Source organism: Kryptolebias marmoratus, linkage group LG13, assembly GCF_001649575.2.
Source record: "Kryptolebias marmoratus isolate JLee-2015 linkage group LG13, ASM164957v2, whole genome shotgun sequence".
NCBI lineage: Eukaryota > Metazoa > Chordata > Actinopteri > Cyprinodontiformes > Rivulidae > Kryptolebias > Kryptolebias marmoratus.
The window spans coordinates 5,856,473-5,872,961 of NC_051442.1; the positions used below are offsets into that span (position 1 = coordinate 5,856,473).

The following is a 16,489-nucleotide window of genomic DNA, read 5'->3' on the forward strand; positions in this document are numbered from 1 at the left end:
TTCTGTCACTCCTCTTAGTCCAGACTCCCGGCTCCCCCCTCCTTATTCTCACCCCTTCTTTTACCTTTGACCTCTCCTTCATTACAGACCTTTGCTGTTTTTGTTCCTCTCTCATCTTCTTCATTATCTGTCCCCTTACATTACCCCATCCTCTCCCCTGCCTCACCTTGATTACGTCAAACATTGTGCACTGTTAGGCGTTTCTAACGGATAGGTGCCATCTATTGACAGTTTACTGTTTAATTTAATACGTCAGATAATCGTACCCTCTGTGCCCTTTGATGAACTACAGGCTTTAACTTGGAAAAAGAAATAACCAACCCTTTTATATAAATTACACAATCAAGAAATGAATAATTCTTGCTCAGAACGATATAAAGTTTCCAAAAAGATGAAAATTGGTCAAACTTTTGTTTTATTTTATTTACAGATGTGATCAAAGTAAGAAATCCAAAAAAACCTGAACCAAATAAAGGAACATTTTGTATCTTTTGCACTGAGCTGTAAATGTGTCAGAGATAAAACACGTAGGAGTTTTTTTTTTAAACAGCATGAATCAAGTTCACACAGTTCATATAGACGAATTAATCAGGGTAAATTCCATTTATTGGAAACACAGATGAGGCTGTGTGAAATCAGCACTACACAATAACACACACACACACACACACGCAGGACAGAAAAACAAAGGGACTTTTGATTACAGAGTTGCAAAGTGCAACATCATTTGCACAACTGAGACAAAAGTGCAATTTTTTTGTGTTTATAGACAAGAAAACGATTAAAGTTTACTCAGAAAAAAACCCATCTCTGTATTAGTCACCAGCTGAAAATGTACAGAAACGGTTAGAAAACAGATATTTGGTTTGTTTTTCTGTGAAGCTCAAATAAGATGTGAGGATTATACTGAAGAGAAAACATCTCGACAAACTCAATTGTCTCGCATTTCCTTTTGAAAACGCAGCAGCAAGTATTTTAATTCTTCACCGAATGGATTTCCACTCATCCGTGTCCTCTCTGTGAAAAGATAAAAAAAAACTTCTCAGAAACCAATCGAACGGCGTTCGGGTTTTTGTGGTTCTTCACGATTTTTCATGCAACTTGCAGCATTTTAGGCAAAACAGAAAAATATTACTGTTGTAAAAAGTTGAGACAAAGAAAGCAGCGTTTCCTGAGGAATGTTTATCGCTCCGAACGTTGGAAACCAAAGTTTTAATCAAAGATCGGAGGTGATCTCTTGGCACTCGGAGTGTGCGTCGTAGATGACTCCCAGCTACTACCACATCAGCTATTTTTGTGTTTTCTAATGGTAATTAGCTGTGACGGCCATCTTGACTTAGCTGTAGATGTCCATCCAATGATTGGTTTTGAGGATTTTATAAAATCGGTCCAGTTCTTCATGAGCAACTACATGATCCCCCGCCTTTCATAGTGACAAGGGATAAAAATAAACTTTTCTGCTCCTTACCAGGACAAGGGCTTTTCTTTCAGCCTAATTCTGGCCACTAGCGATTATTAAAACTTTACGCAAACAAAACCGAATCGACTTTTTCAAATTTAGAATTGACAGGCGCATCAGATCAGATCAGACCGAGTTTGTTCAGAAAAACAAACAATAACATCACCAGCGAACACCTCTAGTGACGTCAGGGTGATGAACTCGACATCCCTTTTTTTTTTTCCGTACAATCACTGTCCAGCTAACATCGAAACCAGTCGCACTCAGCAGCGCCGGAAACGCGGCGCAGGTTTCTGTAAGTCACGTTTCTCCCTCAGCGGCGGCCCTCTCTGCTGTTGGGAAACCTGAAGGGGAAAATAATGGGGGTAGTTTTCTTTGGAATGCCCCTTTTAAAGTGGCCATCTAATAACAACCGCTGCAACTATCTCACGCTCTCCAAGTCGGCGTCTCGGGAAACAGATCAAAGAGGCACAGTCTGAGTCAACCTGACTCGGCGTGAAGCTCGGTATTAGAACGCGTGCTTGTTAAACTGAGAGTCGAGCAGCTGAAAATAGTATTCCTGCGCCGATAATGCGCTGCGGTGGTTATAACCACTGAAAGTGAAAGCGCTGTACCTTCTGAGCCTTTAAATGACTTGACAATCGGCCCATGTGGTGTACATAAAAGAGTCCAAGACCAGAAGAAACTTTGTAGTGTTTTCTTACAGTAAGGGTGGAAACAACTTTTACTCAGATGCACAAAAAAAAAGTCACTTTTTTTTTACAAGATCAAAAGTTGCAGTAATAATAAAAGTCAACGTTTTACCCCGTAAACCTATCAGGTAAAAAGTCGCGACTATGATGACTTGTCTATTTAGTCTGTTTTTTATTCAGCGCAATTCATTTCTAACACACGGTTTCACTTCTCGTGATTTGTTTTTAAAAGAAGTGAATTACACTTGTGCTATTAATTCAGATCTGCACACATAAAAGAAAACAGAAGCAGAAGTAGCTGATCGGGGCCCTATTTAGAGGTTTTTAAAGACTGTCACACTTCTTCAAATTCAACCATTTCATATGTACTCCTCGTATGTTTTTTCCGACTCGTCTTGACTTTGTATCTTGTTTGTGTTTTTTAAGAGCAGTTCTCGCAAACTAACAGAATAATAAAGTACATAATAAGGGCATGAAAAAGAAATTTAAATATTGAGAATGAATATCTTATTTCTTTGACAAGCTGAAAGTAATTAATGGGGTTTATGATTAGTAAGATAAATGTTTTTTAAATTCTTAAGATCAACAATTAAACAATAGGAAATTGCAAAACACCCAAATTTACTGATAAACTCACAAAAAGACCACATCTTCATGAACGAATGGACAAACTCGTTCACTCAATGAAGATCTACAAAAGATTGGAGTCAACCTGATTCAAGATGGCTGCCACAGCTAAGCAGAAGTGTCTATAACTCAGTCGATTTTAAAGATATTGAGCTAAATTTAGTGTGTTAGCAGCAGATCCACAACCGTCTGTATATTCTGAGCCCATCTCTGGAGAGCTCCTGTTATCCTGAGTTTGCACATAAAGATGTTTAAGAGGTTTGACCAAAATGACTACAAGTCTGTGTTTTTTTCAAGTCCATTTTGTGCAAAACTCTGGCATAAAAGGCAGCGGGCGATGATTATGGATTCCTTGGAAGTATCTCTTCATGAAAGGTGCAGGTTTGTGATTTTATTCGTCGCACATCACTTCGTAAAAAACTCTAAAGGGAAGTCGGAGCCGTGATTTCCAGTTTTCTGTCTTCCCGCCATCCTGTGGGCGGCAGCCAAAAGAACGTTCCCATGAAAGCATCTCTGGCTTCCTGCAGATTCGCAGATTTTTCTTAGAATTCTCCTTAAATTTAACATTTTTTTCCCCCCCTCCGTTTAAACTTCCTTTATTCTACGTTAGCTCCAGCTCTCGCTGTATTCTGACTGCACGGCTGACTTCCTGCGCCGTTTCCATCACCACCCACTGTCTGTTTTCAGTGCAGCATAAAAATGTGACTACATTTTAGTAATATTTTAACTAAATAAACCCAGAGTTTCCCCTTTAGCTCACATGTCAGGCAGGGGATTTTATTCTGTCACCTGCGTTGTTGTCAGTAATCGAGTTATTAACCAATCTATGTGTTTGCATAAACTTAGAGGATACAAAAGGTTTAAATTGAGCTGCAGGGCATTTCAACATATTGAAATGGAGACACCAAAACTGTAAACCCAACTTTACATCCTCAGCCCTCTCTGATCTAGCTAAAAACCTTAAAACTTACAGTGACAAAGACAAGAATGCAAAGATACTGATGTTTTTGTATCGAAGAATTTAATCGTTACCTCCTGGTTTGTTTATTTTTCTTCTAATCTAGCCACAGCAGGTAACAGCAAAGTAATGGACTATAAATTGGCTTGTAATTGTTTAACACCTTGACTTAATATCAAAACAACATATTTATCAAAGACTTTCATAAATATTTAAAGGAAATATACAATATATATCGAATTTTTCTTTCAAAAAATCTTATTTTTAAGGCATTTTTTGTCAAACATTTTAAATAAAACCACAATTTCCTATTCTCAGTTGATGTTTTCAGTTGATTAAAGTAAAGGCAGCTGAAGTTTTCGGTCCTCTGCCGATCACAGATTACAGACAGCAGACAGGAGACTGATTCTGCGAGGCGGCGATGACCCTGCTGCCATGTTGTGTTTGCTGCTCTGTAACCCAGCTGGTCAGTTCAGTCATTTCAGTCGTGTCTGCAGTCAACCAAAACACCACGTGTGATTTTAAAGCCTGAGCTGCGCACCGCTCGATTAAACGCTGTCACATTTTTTTTTTTTTTATTCCGATTATGACTGTTGGCCGGTCAATAAATTATAAAACACAGAGTGAAAAAGCAGAAGTGATACATGTCTGCACCCTCTTCGTAGATCTGTATGTGTTACGGCACACGTTAGCAGACGCAGCGTGAACACCTAGTTATATGTAGCGTGCTGTACTTCAGCAGAGCGCTGCTGCTTGCTTGAAGTTTCAGTTTGTTTCCTCCATTAGAAAAAAAAGCTTAAATTTCAGAACCGAATTGCTTAAATATAACTGCTGAGGATTCATTAACAAATCCAACTAAAAGGTCCACAAGCAACTATTTTTATATCTCTATTTCAACTGCTACCACTTCAAATATCTGTAAGATTGGCTGACTTTTAGACATTTTTGTGTTTGCTAAGGTTAGGGTAGCTGTGGCGGCCATTTTGAATTGGGCTGACTCCACAATGTAATGCACCCAAACCAGGTGGGGTCCACTCTGGACAGGTTGCAAGTCCATCACAGGTTCAAAATCCTCATAAAAAGTCAATTTAAATATTGGTTTTCTTTCTAGGATGCAGAAATTATAAATGGTGCTCGACTGCCTCACAAGAGCAAATGCCAAAAATGTATTTTTCTTCTATGAACTATTGCCAAATAAGTGAGAAGCGTCGATTAAGTTCTTGGCGTTTTCACCCAAAAACTCTCATAAAATGAGGAAAAGCATGCTGACAGACAAAACTCTGATTCAGAGTTCATATAAAAACAAAAAAACACACGACTCAAGTCAGATTCAGACTGCTCAGCAAATGTTTGATCCACAAAAATAAGAAAAATACAGCTTAACCTAAATATATGCATGTTGCACTGTCTGGTTTAAACACCAATAATGCCAACAAAAACCTAAACTTCCACTGATGAGTTTTTTCAGCTGATTGCTTTTATCAGAATGGATTTGAAAACTAAATGAAATCTTAAACTTTGATGTGTTGTTTTTATTCAGACAAACATCTAAACAAGACTTTTTGGATTAATGATTCGAACTTGTTGTTGTATACTGCCCTGAGATTACTATTGAGGTGAACTGGATCTATATAAATCAACTGAATTGAATCGAATTGACTGGTTGAACAAAACTAAAGAATTACAGAGGCTAAAAAGGAAAACAGATTTTGCACAAGTGGTGCAAAACATTTCCAACAAAGAATGGCAGAAGTACCTGGATTTGGTATTCATACGATTTAAAGCTATTTTTTAGATATATTTTAAAAACTGGGTCCCTGTTAACATTTTACAGTTTATAAATGAGCTCAGTTTGCTTTCATTGCAATGAGTAAAAATAGAAAAATCAAGTCTTGATGAGTTAAATTTAAAACACACTGATTTTCAATTACCTCTGAAATCTACTGTGTTGCAATTTCCGTTCTACTTGAATTGTTTAAAGGTGAAGAAATTCCTCCCATCATCTCCTTATTTCAACTATAATCCTCTGAATATTCGTCAAAAAGACTTAAATTAATCCACGATGAACTCAACGATGAACGGGAACACAAAAGGTGTGTTGGAAAAAAAAGACCTCACAGATGAGGTAACTCATACCTGTGATCAGCTGACGGAAGACAGGTATGAGGTAAGGTGTGTGTGTGTGTGTTCGTGATTACTTCCTGATGTTCCTCAGTGGAAAACGTGGCCATAATTCCGGTGAGATGTCTGAAGCAAAGTTGGATGCAGCAGCCAGGTGTTGAAAGTGTGTTTGTGTGAGGTAGAAGCAGGTGGTTCAGTCTGTCATTAAGAGCTGAGTCACAGATTTCGAGTCAGGACACACACACATACACACGCACACACACACACACAGTCTAGACCAGACAAGGAGCATGTGTTTGGAGGAAAAAGGGGATTTCCAGGAGACTGCCAAAGTCTCTTGGTTTACTATCTAATCACAGCGATACAGTGCTCTCATTCATCTCGCGTCTTTTTCTCATTTCTATTTTCTTTCTCTGAAAAAAGTACTCCCTTTGTCATCAACACTGTCAGAATATTTAAATGACCTTATTCAAATGCAGAAACCTCAGATGTATTGAATCTCGAAGCTCCAGATGTAAAACTATAAAGTTATGAATTTCACATCACCCTATCTGGGCTGTAGTTTCACAGTATTCCCTTCATCTAAACTATGACTGAGAGTTTCTGTCTGCACTTTGCTTTTTTGCTAGAAGCACCTACGGTTGTACTGGGTGTCTAGCGTTCGATAACCTGTATACATAAACACCCCGTGACCCATTTTTTTCCCCCCATTTGTTCAATACTTTTCTGTCAGATTTCTTGCGAATTTATAAAAATCAACAAGTCTCTGATGCTACAATGTTCACTAAACGATGCAAAACTATGTAGAATATTTACTAATTTACTAATTTCTGCTGGAATGTTTCATAGATCTTCTGCTACACAGAAGCCTCACAATAAGATCGAATACACAACAGTTACGTTTTAGTTTCACTTCTCTGAAAATGCATGCAGATTCCCTCAATTAGTCACTTGCCACCATGCCATTTTTTTCCCCCTCTTCTCTTTTCGTCTTTAATAAATGATGCCGCTGCTGAGAAAAATAAGAGTTTTACAGTTGAAATGGCCTCATAAAAACGTCCAGTAAGTTTTGGCTTTGCAGCGACAGATTTTCCACAATTTTCCGCAGAACTTTTCAGCTTTTCCAACTGTTAAAGACGCAAAGATGGATGTTCGGCTTACACATTTAGCCGTACGCTAGCTAGCCCCCGTTACAAAACCTGGCAGGTTAAAAAGCAAATGAAAAGACACTAAAAACTGTCCACAGATTGTGCATGAAAGATGTGAAGCCAGTGCAGATAGGCTTTCAGATCAAACCAGTGTTCACACATTGTTCCTGCTTCTGTTTGCACATTAAAAGCTGAAAAGACTTCAGAAAGCACTTTTCTGTTGTGGACGTTTGCTGTGTTTTAGCTCGGTGGTCCCCAACCAGATTTTTGCATCATGAACCAATTTCATTCAAGACGACGTTCCCGCAAACTAGTAGGGGACAAGAAGTTCTCCAGCAAATCATCATCATTTACACAACTACATACTATCCACAGTGATCCGCACTGAAAAGCAAAGCAGTTTTACCATAAATTGTACAAAAAATCAATAAAAATATCCTTACAGTTCCAGGGCTCCTACATTCAGACATGTAAAAGTCCACGTTCGCTTTTATTTACATCCACAAAAACACCCAGAAGAAGGCATGTGGGATGAACTGGTGGCACGAATCAGCAAACTGTCCCAGAATCGACCCGAGTAGATACTTTATGTTCTCAGCTGACATATGATGCCCTTAATAAAAGTGCTTTCGTCTAATCAGGTTTACTTAATTATGGTCGGCTCAGACGTGTAAATGCTAATTTTGAGTGTTAAGGTGGCATCCCAGTGGTTATGTCTATTTCTTTACGCAGTTCATGATGTCCACTACTAATTTTAGATTGAGTATTACAACCCAACTATAAATATTAAGGAGCGACAAATGTAAATTTAAGAAGATTGGGCTTTGAAACTGTTACGTCAAGGAGATGATGTGTCATAAAAATGTGCTCAGGAGGAATATAAGATAATAATAAAAAAATAGGGGATCAATCACAAATTAAAGCAAAAGTAACAACCCAGTGGTTGATATAGTTCAAGTTAAGGAAACTGTAAGGGCAGACGTCCGCTGCACTTTAAGCTCCGCCCCCAGCGAGGTAAAACTCCAGTAGTGTCAGGGAGTGTTTGTTTGTGACTCCCAAACAGAGCACAGTGTGTGTTTGGATGAAAAGTTTGCTAAGGAGAACCTTGTGTGAGCTGCTGTGATGGCTTGTGCGATTGTCACCCTAATTGTTTCCATCTTTGTGTGTGTGTGTGTGTGTGAGAGAGTGTGCGGTTAGCGGTGCCTTCAGAGGAGGAGGCCACTTCAGTGTCGCTGTGGGACCGCCACAGGCAGACAGAGCCGATGCTGGCGAGTACACACACAGCCAAGTGTGTGTGTGTGTGTCCATATATGAGACGCTGGACATGAATATGAAAATAATACGTTTGCTATAATGCATTCCTTGTGTGTGCATATCTTAGAAAATGGCTGATATTTCATATCTGTCTTTGCAGATGTGGTGAATCGTACGTGATAAACACAGACAGGGTGTGTGTGAGTGAGCGAGTGAGGTTTTTCAGCAAACGTTTAGTCACTGTCTAACAAGTCTGTGTTTATTTGTGCATCTGTGTGTGAGAGACAAACCTCCTAAATTTATCACAGACTTTAACGTCAGTATTGACGGCTCCTTATTTCGTAGTTTTTCATTCGTGCGTCCAGAGTTTGTTTCTGCCCGCGTGTTTGCTCTCACCTGTCTTCTGGCTCATGTCTGTGGGCAGGTGTGGAGGACTCGGGCTGAAGTGGTCGTTGCTGTAGGGCAGCAGGGAGGTCAGCGGGTGCATCCCGTGAGACTGCTGCACCACTGACACTTTGTTGGACTGTTGGAGGAGACAAAACAACACAAGAATGAATGAAAATATCGTTTTTTTTTTGTATGAATTTTCCATTTCAATAAAGTTAAAATAACAAGAGGCTGGATGGCTTGAACAAGTGGCTGTTTTATAATTTATAAAACTTTTAGATTAGGGTTTAAACACTTGAAATGTAGCATCGTTTTTTTGTTTCTGTACGACCATGAAGAAAAACTGCAAACAGATGGTTGAATTTGGTTTGAGAGATACTTTGTCAACACTTAAAAGTTCTGAACTGCCAGCTGGGTCAACAGTTTTGTTTTTCCACATTTGAGGGGCTCATTTCCCAAAATGTAAATGAAAAACAGGAATAAAATCATGCAGGACGCATGCTTGGCGATTTATGCTTTAAATACGGATGCAGATAAATCTGCTGGCTCCCTCACAGCTCATTGAAACAACGCTTTATTTCTCGTGAGAAGTCATTCAGATAAAAACAAAGCATTTGAATGTATATCTGCGCACCTAGTAAACATAAAAACAATGTGAAAAGAAATGACATATTGTTTGTTTTTACAAAGATATGCTAAAATAGTATCGACAGATCTCTTGGTACCCTTAGACTAAATTAGTATCACAGGAGCCTTCAAGCTTTTCATCTGACATTCAGCTCATCTAAAGGGAACTGGGGTAGATAAATATGGCCGTGTTGACTTCGCCGAACATGGATCAGAGAGAACAAAGAGCTCAGAAAGACGATTATAGATCTCCGTGTTAAAGGTAAACGCTACAGGACCATCTCCAGGCTGCTTCATGTTCCTCTGACCTCAGCTGGTAATATTAATAAAAAGTATAAAGGTCATGGGACTGAAGCCGACCTCCCAGGACGTGGACGCAAGAGGAAATGCGACCCCAGGTTGATCAGACGGATAGTGATGAAACCATCCAAAACCAATCAAGTTGAACTCCAAGGCTAAGGCACGTGATGCAGAAGTTTCTGGGACTAATTAGACAAAACTGGAGCTTTATTTTACTCACATCTGCTGTGTTTTTTTAATTATTGTAGAAGGGTACCAGTTAATTTATCCACACATTTAATTAAACTTTCTGCCCCCCCCAAAAAATCTAAGTTGACCACTTTTATTGTCAGACTGTCTACTTCTACATAATCCCAAAGTTAGCTAATAATAGCAATTACTAACAATGCTTGGCAAATTGATTTAGATAGCTAAAGAATATTAGACTTTAAAAACAATGTTGCTTGACGAAAGGAGACAGAAATGAAAACGACTCAGAAGAACAAAATCTAAGACAGATAAGCTGAGATGGTTAATCTCCTAACTTCATTTATCCCTGAGGTGAAAATCAGGACCTTAAAATTAAAGCGCATTAGAATTATCTTCTGCAGTAACCGCACACGCATGGACTTTTGCATTTGCTTGCAGATACAGAAGTGAGTCAAAGTGCGCACAGACACACGGACAAGACCAAAAGAAAGGAAAAAAAAAAAAAACTGGACATTTTAAGCTTGCTTTGGAACAAAACAGATGAGCTGTACTTTGCTCATGTTGCTTTTCCGTGGAGCAGGGAGAAGGAGGAGAACCATTTGATCGATAAGTCTTTGATGATCAAGTGAGGCTGCGTGCGAGCTTGTTTGCTTTCATGTTTCTGTTTACAAATGGTTTTCAATAACTTATGTGAAATCCAGTTATTGCTAATGCTCTCGGCATGGTGGCCGACACACGATATGTCGCAGCGGTTTGGAGAGTTGGACGCAGCTAACCGTTCAGGCTTAAACAAAGTTTGAGCTTGGCTGCGTGATTGTGTGTGTGTGTTGCATGCATGGACTGGGCTTTCCATTGTTTCTGGAGAACTATAAACACGGATATTTCTTCGTGAGTGTTTTTGTGAGGGATTGGAAGCTTGAGCAGTATTCTCTCCCTCAAAGATGGGAAAAGATGTTGATTTTTAAATATATATGAACATTTCTCGGGAAAGCTCTTTTTCTAACGTGAGATGGGCAGATGTGTGAGAGCGTGTAGGTCCATTTGCATTAATGTGTGTGTGCGCGCACGTGTGTGTATATAACATCAGCACTACAGAGGGGGTAGATCTGGTACAACCTGCTAGGCCTCCTGCTGAGTTACAAAGTGAATACCTTATCACTTAAAGGCAGAGCTTCCACACGCTGCACTCCACATTAACACACACACTTTCAACAGCTCTATTTGTGTCCATCAGCATCTTAAAGTCTTACTCCGACCAAACACACAAACGCAGAAACGGACCCTCATGTGTATGCCATACGACTAACGTTGGAGCCAAGATCAAAACGTTCGACCGCTTTTTAATGTTGAGACACTTGAAAACAAAACTCGCTGCCTCTTGTGCCGGAGAGCCGGAGTGTAGGAGGTGTGAGGCGCAGGGGAGCAGGTAGAGCGGGAGAAGGGTGGAGGAGGTTGTGAGGATTTGACGAGCTGGTCTGCATTCATAATAATCTGCCCAGAAGAGGGGGGGAAAAAAGGATGTATTCTGGTTTAAAGAAGATAAAAAAAGATAAAAAAGTTTCTGACAGAATAGTTTGTTCCTCATCTTTTGAGGTAGAAGCAAAGGCAACGAAGTTAGGAAGTTGTTGTCATAGTAACACCTTACTGTACTCTAGATAAGGTTAAAAGTGATGCCAGAACATCCTTTCAGTTATTTAAATAGATTACATTAGGGTTGAGCAATAGGCTGTGTTTGATTGGCTACCATCAGTCTAATAACCTACGACAGGCGATATGTTAGTGCACCTGTCTTTATGGGTTTTTTGTTTTTAAAGAAGTGGATCAGGCACTCCCCATTTCTTTTAAGACAAATATTTCTGTATCTTGTCAGTTGTCATTTTGAATATGATCAATTTTAGCTAATTAAAAGAAATAAATCACATTGGTCTGTTCTGAGCACTATTACCGTAAATACCATCCTTAAAAAACAAAACAAAAACAAATTGCACATGGACTCTGTTGGCTGACATATTTGCTCACCTGCCCAAGCCTAAACTGCGTGTTGACTTAATGATTTGTTTTTTTTATGCTTGTCATTCTTGTTGATTCTTGTTGTCTCTATTCATGAAAAAGAAACAAAAGAAATATAGATTTTCTGCACCATCACTGACATTTTGAAGGGAAAATCCCAAAACTGACAAACTAAGATCAGCAGAAAGCATGTGTAAAGGTTTCAAGACATTAAAATGAGTCAAAACCACAATAAAAGACAAAGAAAAAAGCTTAATGCTAATGAAGAAAATGAATCTTAATACGACATTGTCACTATTCAGAGTGCCACAAACAGAATATGAATGAGTTTAATGTTTTATTTTTTTTTCTTTTTGCATGTACAGACATGTACACACATTCAGCTTTTTTGGCACATTTTTCACAAATGGATGCAAACACACACATCTGCTGTGGCTCCGTTTCACGTGCTGAGGTCGGTGTAGCCGTTTCGCTGTAACATTATAGCCACAAAATCGTCCATTTATGTTTCCTCTCTTCCTCGGGGGTAATTAGTCGGCCTTGAAGTGGCTCTAACCATGCTTTGCTTTTTTCTTTTTTTTAACCAACACTAAGAGAGGCTGACTGAGAGCACTCATTTAACCCATAATTATCAACCCCTCTGTGTTTAAGAAAAAAAAAAAAAAAAAAAAAAAATCCCCCTCCTTTAACCCCCCCACATACACACACAACTTACACAGAATTACTTTTTATTGCAGCGGACGAGTTCCTGCATGCACGTGTGGGTCACACATGCGAAAGATTGAGTAACACTTACAGAATCTATTAATCATATACCTTCACGTTTTTAGATAAAAAAAGTCAAACTTCACACATGTTCAGGTACACACACACCGACACACACACAGCGAGATGAAGGAACATTTCGTTCGCCCTTTAATTTCCAGCAGATGAATTACCCACCCTTTGAAAGCCGACATAAATCATGGGGGTAAAAATTCATGGCACAAATCAATAGTAAATGTCGGGGTTTTAACTGTGGGCGACCCAAACTTGACTTGTTTAACAAAAAAAACAGAAAGTGTTCTGTCAGAAGTGTTGGGATGAAATGCACATAATCAGCTCCATCCTTTCTGATTTTACCTGAAAATAGACAATGGGTCTTACATTCCTTCACACTCCTGACCCTGCTTTTGTCTGTGCCGACTGTTGTTGCAGCTTAAGGTGTCGCAGATCCTGCAGCTGTTTCTTTCTTCGGTGGGTTTTTCTCTTAAGCAACAGCGGCGGTGCTTTCCTGGAGAGCAATAGATGCATCTGCATCGCCGAATCTAGTCAAAACTCTCAATTAGTGCCAAAAATATCCACCCAAGGAGTCCCTAAAACTAAAATAACATGCTACACAAACAGCTGACAATGTGTAAGATGCAAAAATCATTAGAGTAACAAATTTAAATTTGTATTTGTAAAAACAAGAAAAAAAAAAGATAATCATTAGTGACCGATTCTGAAATGCAAATTAAACAAGTTAAAGGATCATATATAGTCACAGTGAATCATTATCAGGGGTTAGCTCGGTGGAATAAGAGATGTGCTGAAAAGCTAAATGTAGGATCTGACTGGGCTGCGACTGCTGGCGACAACCTGGACAGCATTCACGATGATGGAGCCTCCACAATGGCTGCCGGCGCTCACAGGGGTCCTCGATTTCATGCTCGAGTCGCAGAGGCTTGCAATTATGTTGCTTGAATTTTGAACGTGTTTGGAAAATTTGAATACCTCTTCAAATGTTTCACAGTTTCTCCTCAGTTTTGTCACAGGGGACTCCAACTCGTGCCCTTCTTCTCTGACAGAAAACATGGCAAAGAATTCTTTAAAAACTGGTCTAAATCTTACGATCTCCATTTTAAAACCGTATCCCGGTGGATTAAATCCTAAAAGTGGGGGGGTGCTGTCAAGGAGGGTGCAAAGCAAGCTGAGGTGGGTGGGATGTGGGCAACAAAATAATGTGCACGGCCTAAAATACAGTATTTCAAGCGGTGCACAAAAAAAAAGACGCCACGATTTTCAATAACTGACCATGCAAAACCCAACCACCCAGCTTACTGAACGCTCAGGTTTCAGTGAGACTGGAACTGAAACTCTGAGTATTTTCTTGATATTTCGAGTCAAGTTTAGGTCAGCCCAGTGAGACATACCACCTTAAAGAGCTCGAGTCTGAACCCCGGGTAGTGAGCGGCTGCTCGTCGCACTTTTTGTCTCGTAGTGTAAATTCTACATGTCAAGTTCAGCTCAGGTTTAGCATTTCTGTCTACAGACAGCTTAGATGTAATTTAGATGTCTTTTCAACCCAAAAATCGCTCACCGGGTTTTCACAGCTGGTGGGGCGATCGGGGACGATGTTTTCTAATTTCTGCCAACATCAAGCAGCCACGCGCACAAAGACCGTCCCCATCAGACGCCAACAGCAGCAGCCTGAATAACAACGGCTCCCATTTGTTGATTACATCAAAGATTTAATTACTTCAAAGAAGCAATTACTTTAAAAATTACAATTAGACATCAACACCTTTTTAAAGTGCGTCAGGAAATCATAAACGTAGCTCTCCGCGTCTCTGTAGACTCATTTCACTTGAAAGGCCTTTGATTTATCAGCATATTGTTTCTGCCTTTTATCTTCACTCCATTTGAACAGAAATCTGCGGCTCAATACAAGAGTTAATGGGATTTCAGACATCACTTGTTTGTTACGACGCCCTTCCACCTTGACCCTTGCGCGCACACGTACATATGCATTTCACATAGCGCCTGATCAGGAGCGTGCGCGCGAACGCACCTTAATTCAGGAGGCCGTACTCTGATAAAACACCTTTAATATATTCTTTAGTTTCCAGATGACACTCTCAGTAGATCCCGTCTCTTTTAATATTTGAAAAGGAAATTAAAGCGTCCTCTCCCTTGCCTCGGAGTGCTTTTGAGCCTAATGTCTTTAATCTCGCATTTCACGACGATGGCACATTTAAAAACACTCATTCACCGTTCCTTTCAGTCACCCTCAGCGCAGCGCGACAAAAACTGCAGACAAAAGGCACGAACACTCGCTGGGAATTAGGGGTCGATTCACGGTGGCTCTCTAGTTCTTTAAAGTGGCTCCGATCAAACTGTTCAGTGAGAAAAAGCTTCCTCACAAAGAGATTTTCCGTCATGTTTGGCCATCAAATGAATCAAGATTGCACCTAATAAACAGTCTGTCAATGACAAACGAAAACAACTATTTGCAGATAAATCTAAGGACAAAGGAGGAAAACTTTGCCACTTTTTTATTAAAGTGAAGCTTATTCACAATCTGTCAGTCACCTATAAAAGCTCCTTTTGAAATAATACATAAATATAAAAATATGGCAATTTTAAATTGAAATTAGAATTTAATTTCCACTGATACTAATCCTTTTTTTGCATCTCGAAAAGGAAGGATGCAGATTTGTTTCATCAAAAACTGGAGTTATGTTCCGCTGGTGAAGTTCGGAGCATCAGAAATGAGAGAACATGAAAAACAAAACAAAAAACTGCTTTACCGTTTATCATTACACCAAAAACAGGTGAGTTTGACTGAGAAACAGGAACGTAGCTGTAAACGTTTTATTTTTCAGTTCACTGAAGACGTGCTGTTCTCTGAGAGGTCACAGGACAGGGTCAGCTTCTTTATTGTTCGAAAAACAAACAACACACACACACACACACACACACACACACACACGGTTTTTGGTTTATGAGTGAACAGAAGTGGAAAAAAAAAAAAAAAAAACCAACCCATGTGTCTGTGGTAAAATTTCCCCACACCTGCATACAGAGAAAGTGCAAAAAAAAAAAGAAGATAGAAGAAGTAAAAAAAAAAAGCGAAAATTATTGAGCAGAGGAGGATTATGATGTGGAAAGTGCTTATTAGAGATCTGACAGTCTTGTTTATTTGATCCAAGGGAAAATCCTGTCAGAAATCACGTTAATGTTAGATTAGCTTGTGTACAAACTCCTATCAGGCACAATAATGTCTCTAAAGTGTCTGAAAAAACAACTTGAAACTGAGCGGAATCATTCTGAAACTTTCCTTTATGACTAAGAAAAATTTATGATTTTTTTTTTCTTTTTTTTGGGGGGGGGGGAATGTTGATGAGAAGAAAAGGCTGAAGTATTATTTGCCAGAGTACAAAAAATATGCAGTGTTTTAAAAAATACATGTTCATAGAAAATATACATTTAAATATGTAGTTTAAATCTTCTGTAAACTTGAGATATTCTCAATTTATGTTGAGCTTTTATAAAAATGTCCAAATGACTCAGTCACTGTAAACCTTTACTATCAAACAAATGTGTAAAGGTTAATATGTTTTGAACAGTGGGAAATTTAAAGTTGACTGTTTGTTCCACAAAGATAAAGTTGTAAAACGTGTTTTGCAGCCTGAACCAAACATTCGAGCTCACTGCTCTTGTTTTACACGTTGCGATAAAAACGTGCACTTCCACCATTGCCGCCCTCGAACCTGCTCTGCACCCCAGGACCCCCCACAGCCCTGTCCCACCCCAGCAGTCCGTCCTAAAGTGGAGACCAGCCGCCCTCCCTCCCCCTAATCTGGAAGTCATTGCCTTCTCCAGAGTCAGGAGCCGAAAATGAGAGCCTCCAAGTTGGAGGTTTGGATTACATCAAAGCAAAAGCAGCCATAACAACGCAGCTATGTTTAAAAAG

The 16,489-nt window shown here is 39.4% G+C and overlaps 1 protein-coding gene across 5 annotated transcripts in view; it reads right to left on the reverse strand.

Annotated features, from left to right (window-relative positions):
- tcf7 (transcription factor 7) overlaps positions 1-16,489 on the reverse strand; it is a 69,175-nt gene that overhangs the window by 20,039 nt on the left and 32,647 nt on the right. For all 5 annotated transcript variants that reach the window (XM_017419959.3, XM_017419964.3, XM_017419965.3 and 2 more), the window contains exon 4: positions 8,656-8,782. In XM_017419959.3, coding sequence (XP_017275448.1) covers positions 8,656-8,782 — 127 coding nt within the window. The remainder of the gene's footprint in view (positions 1-8,655; positions 8,783-16,489) is intronic.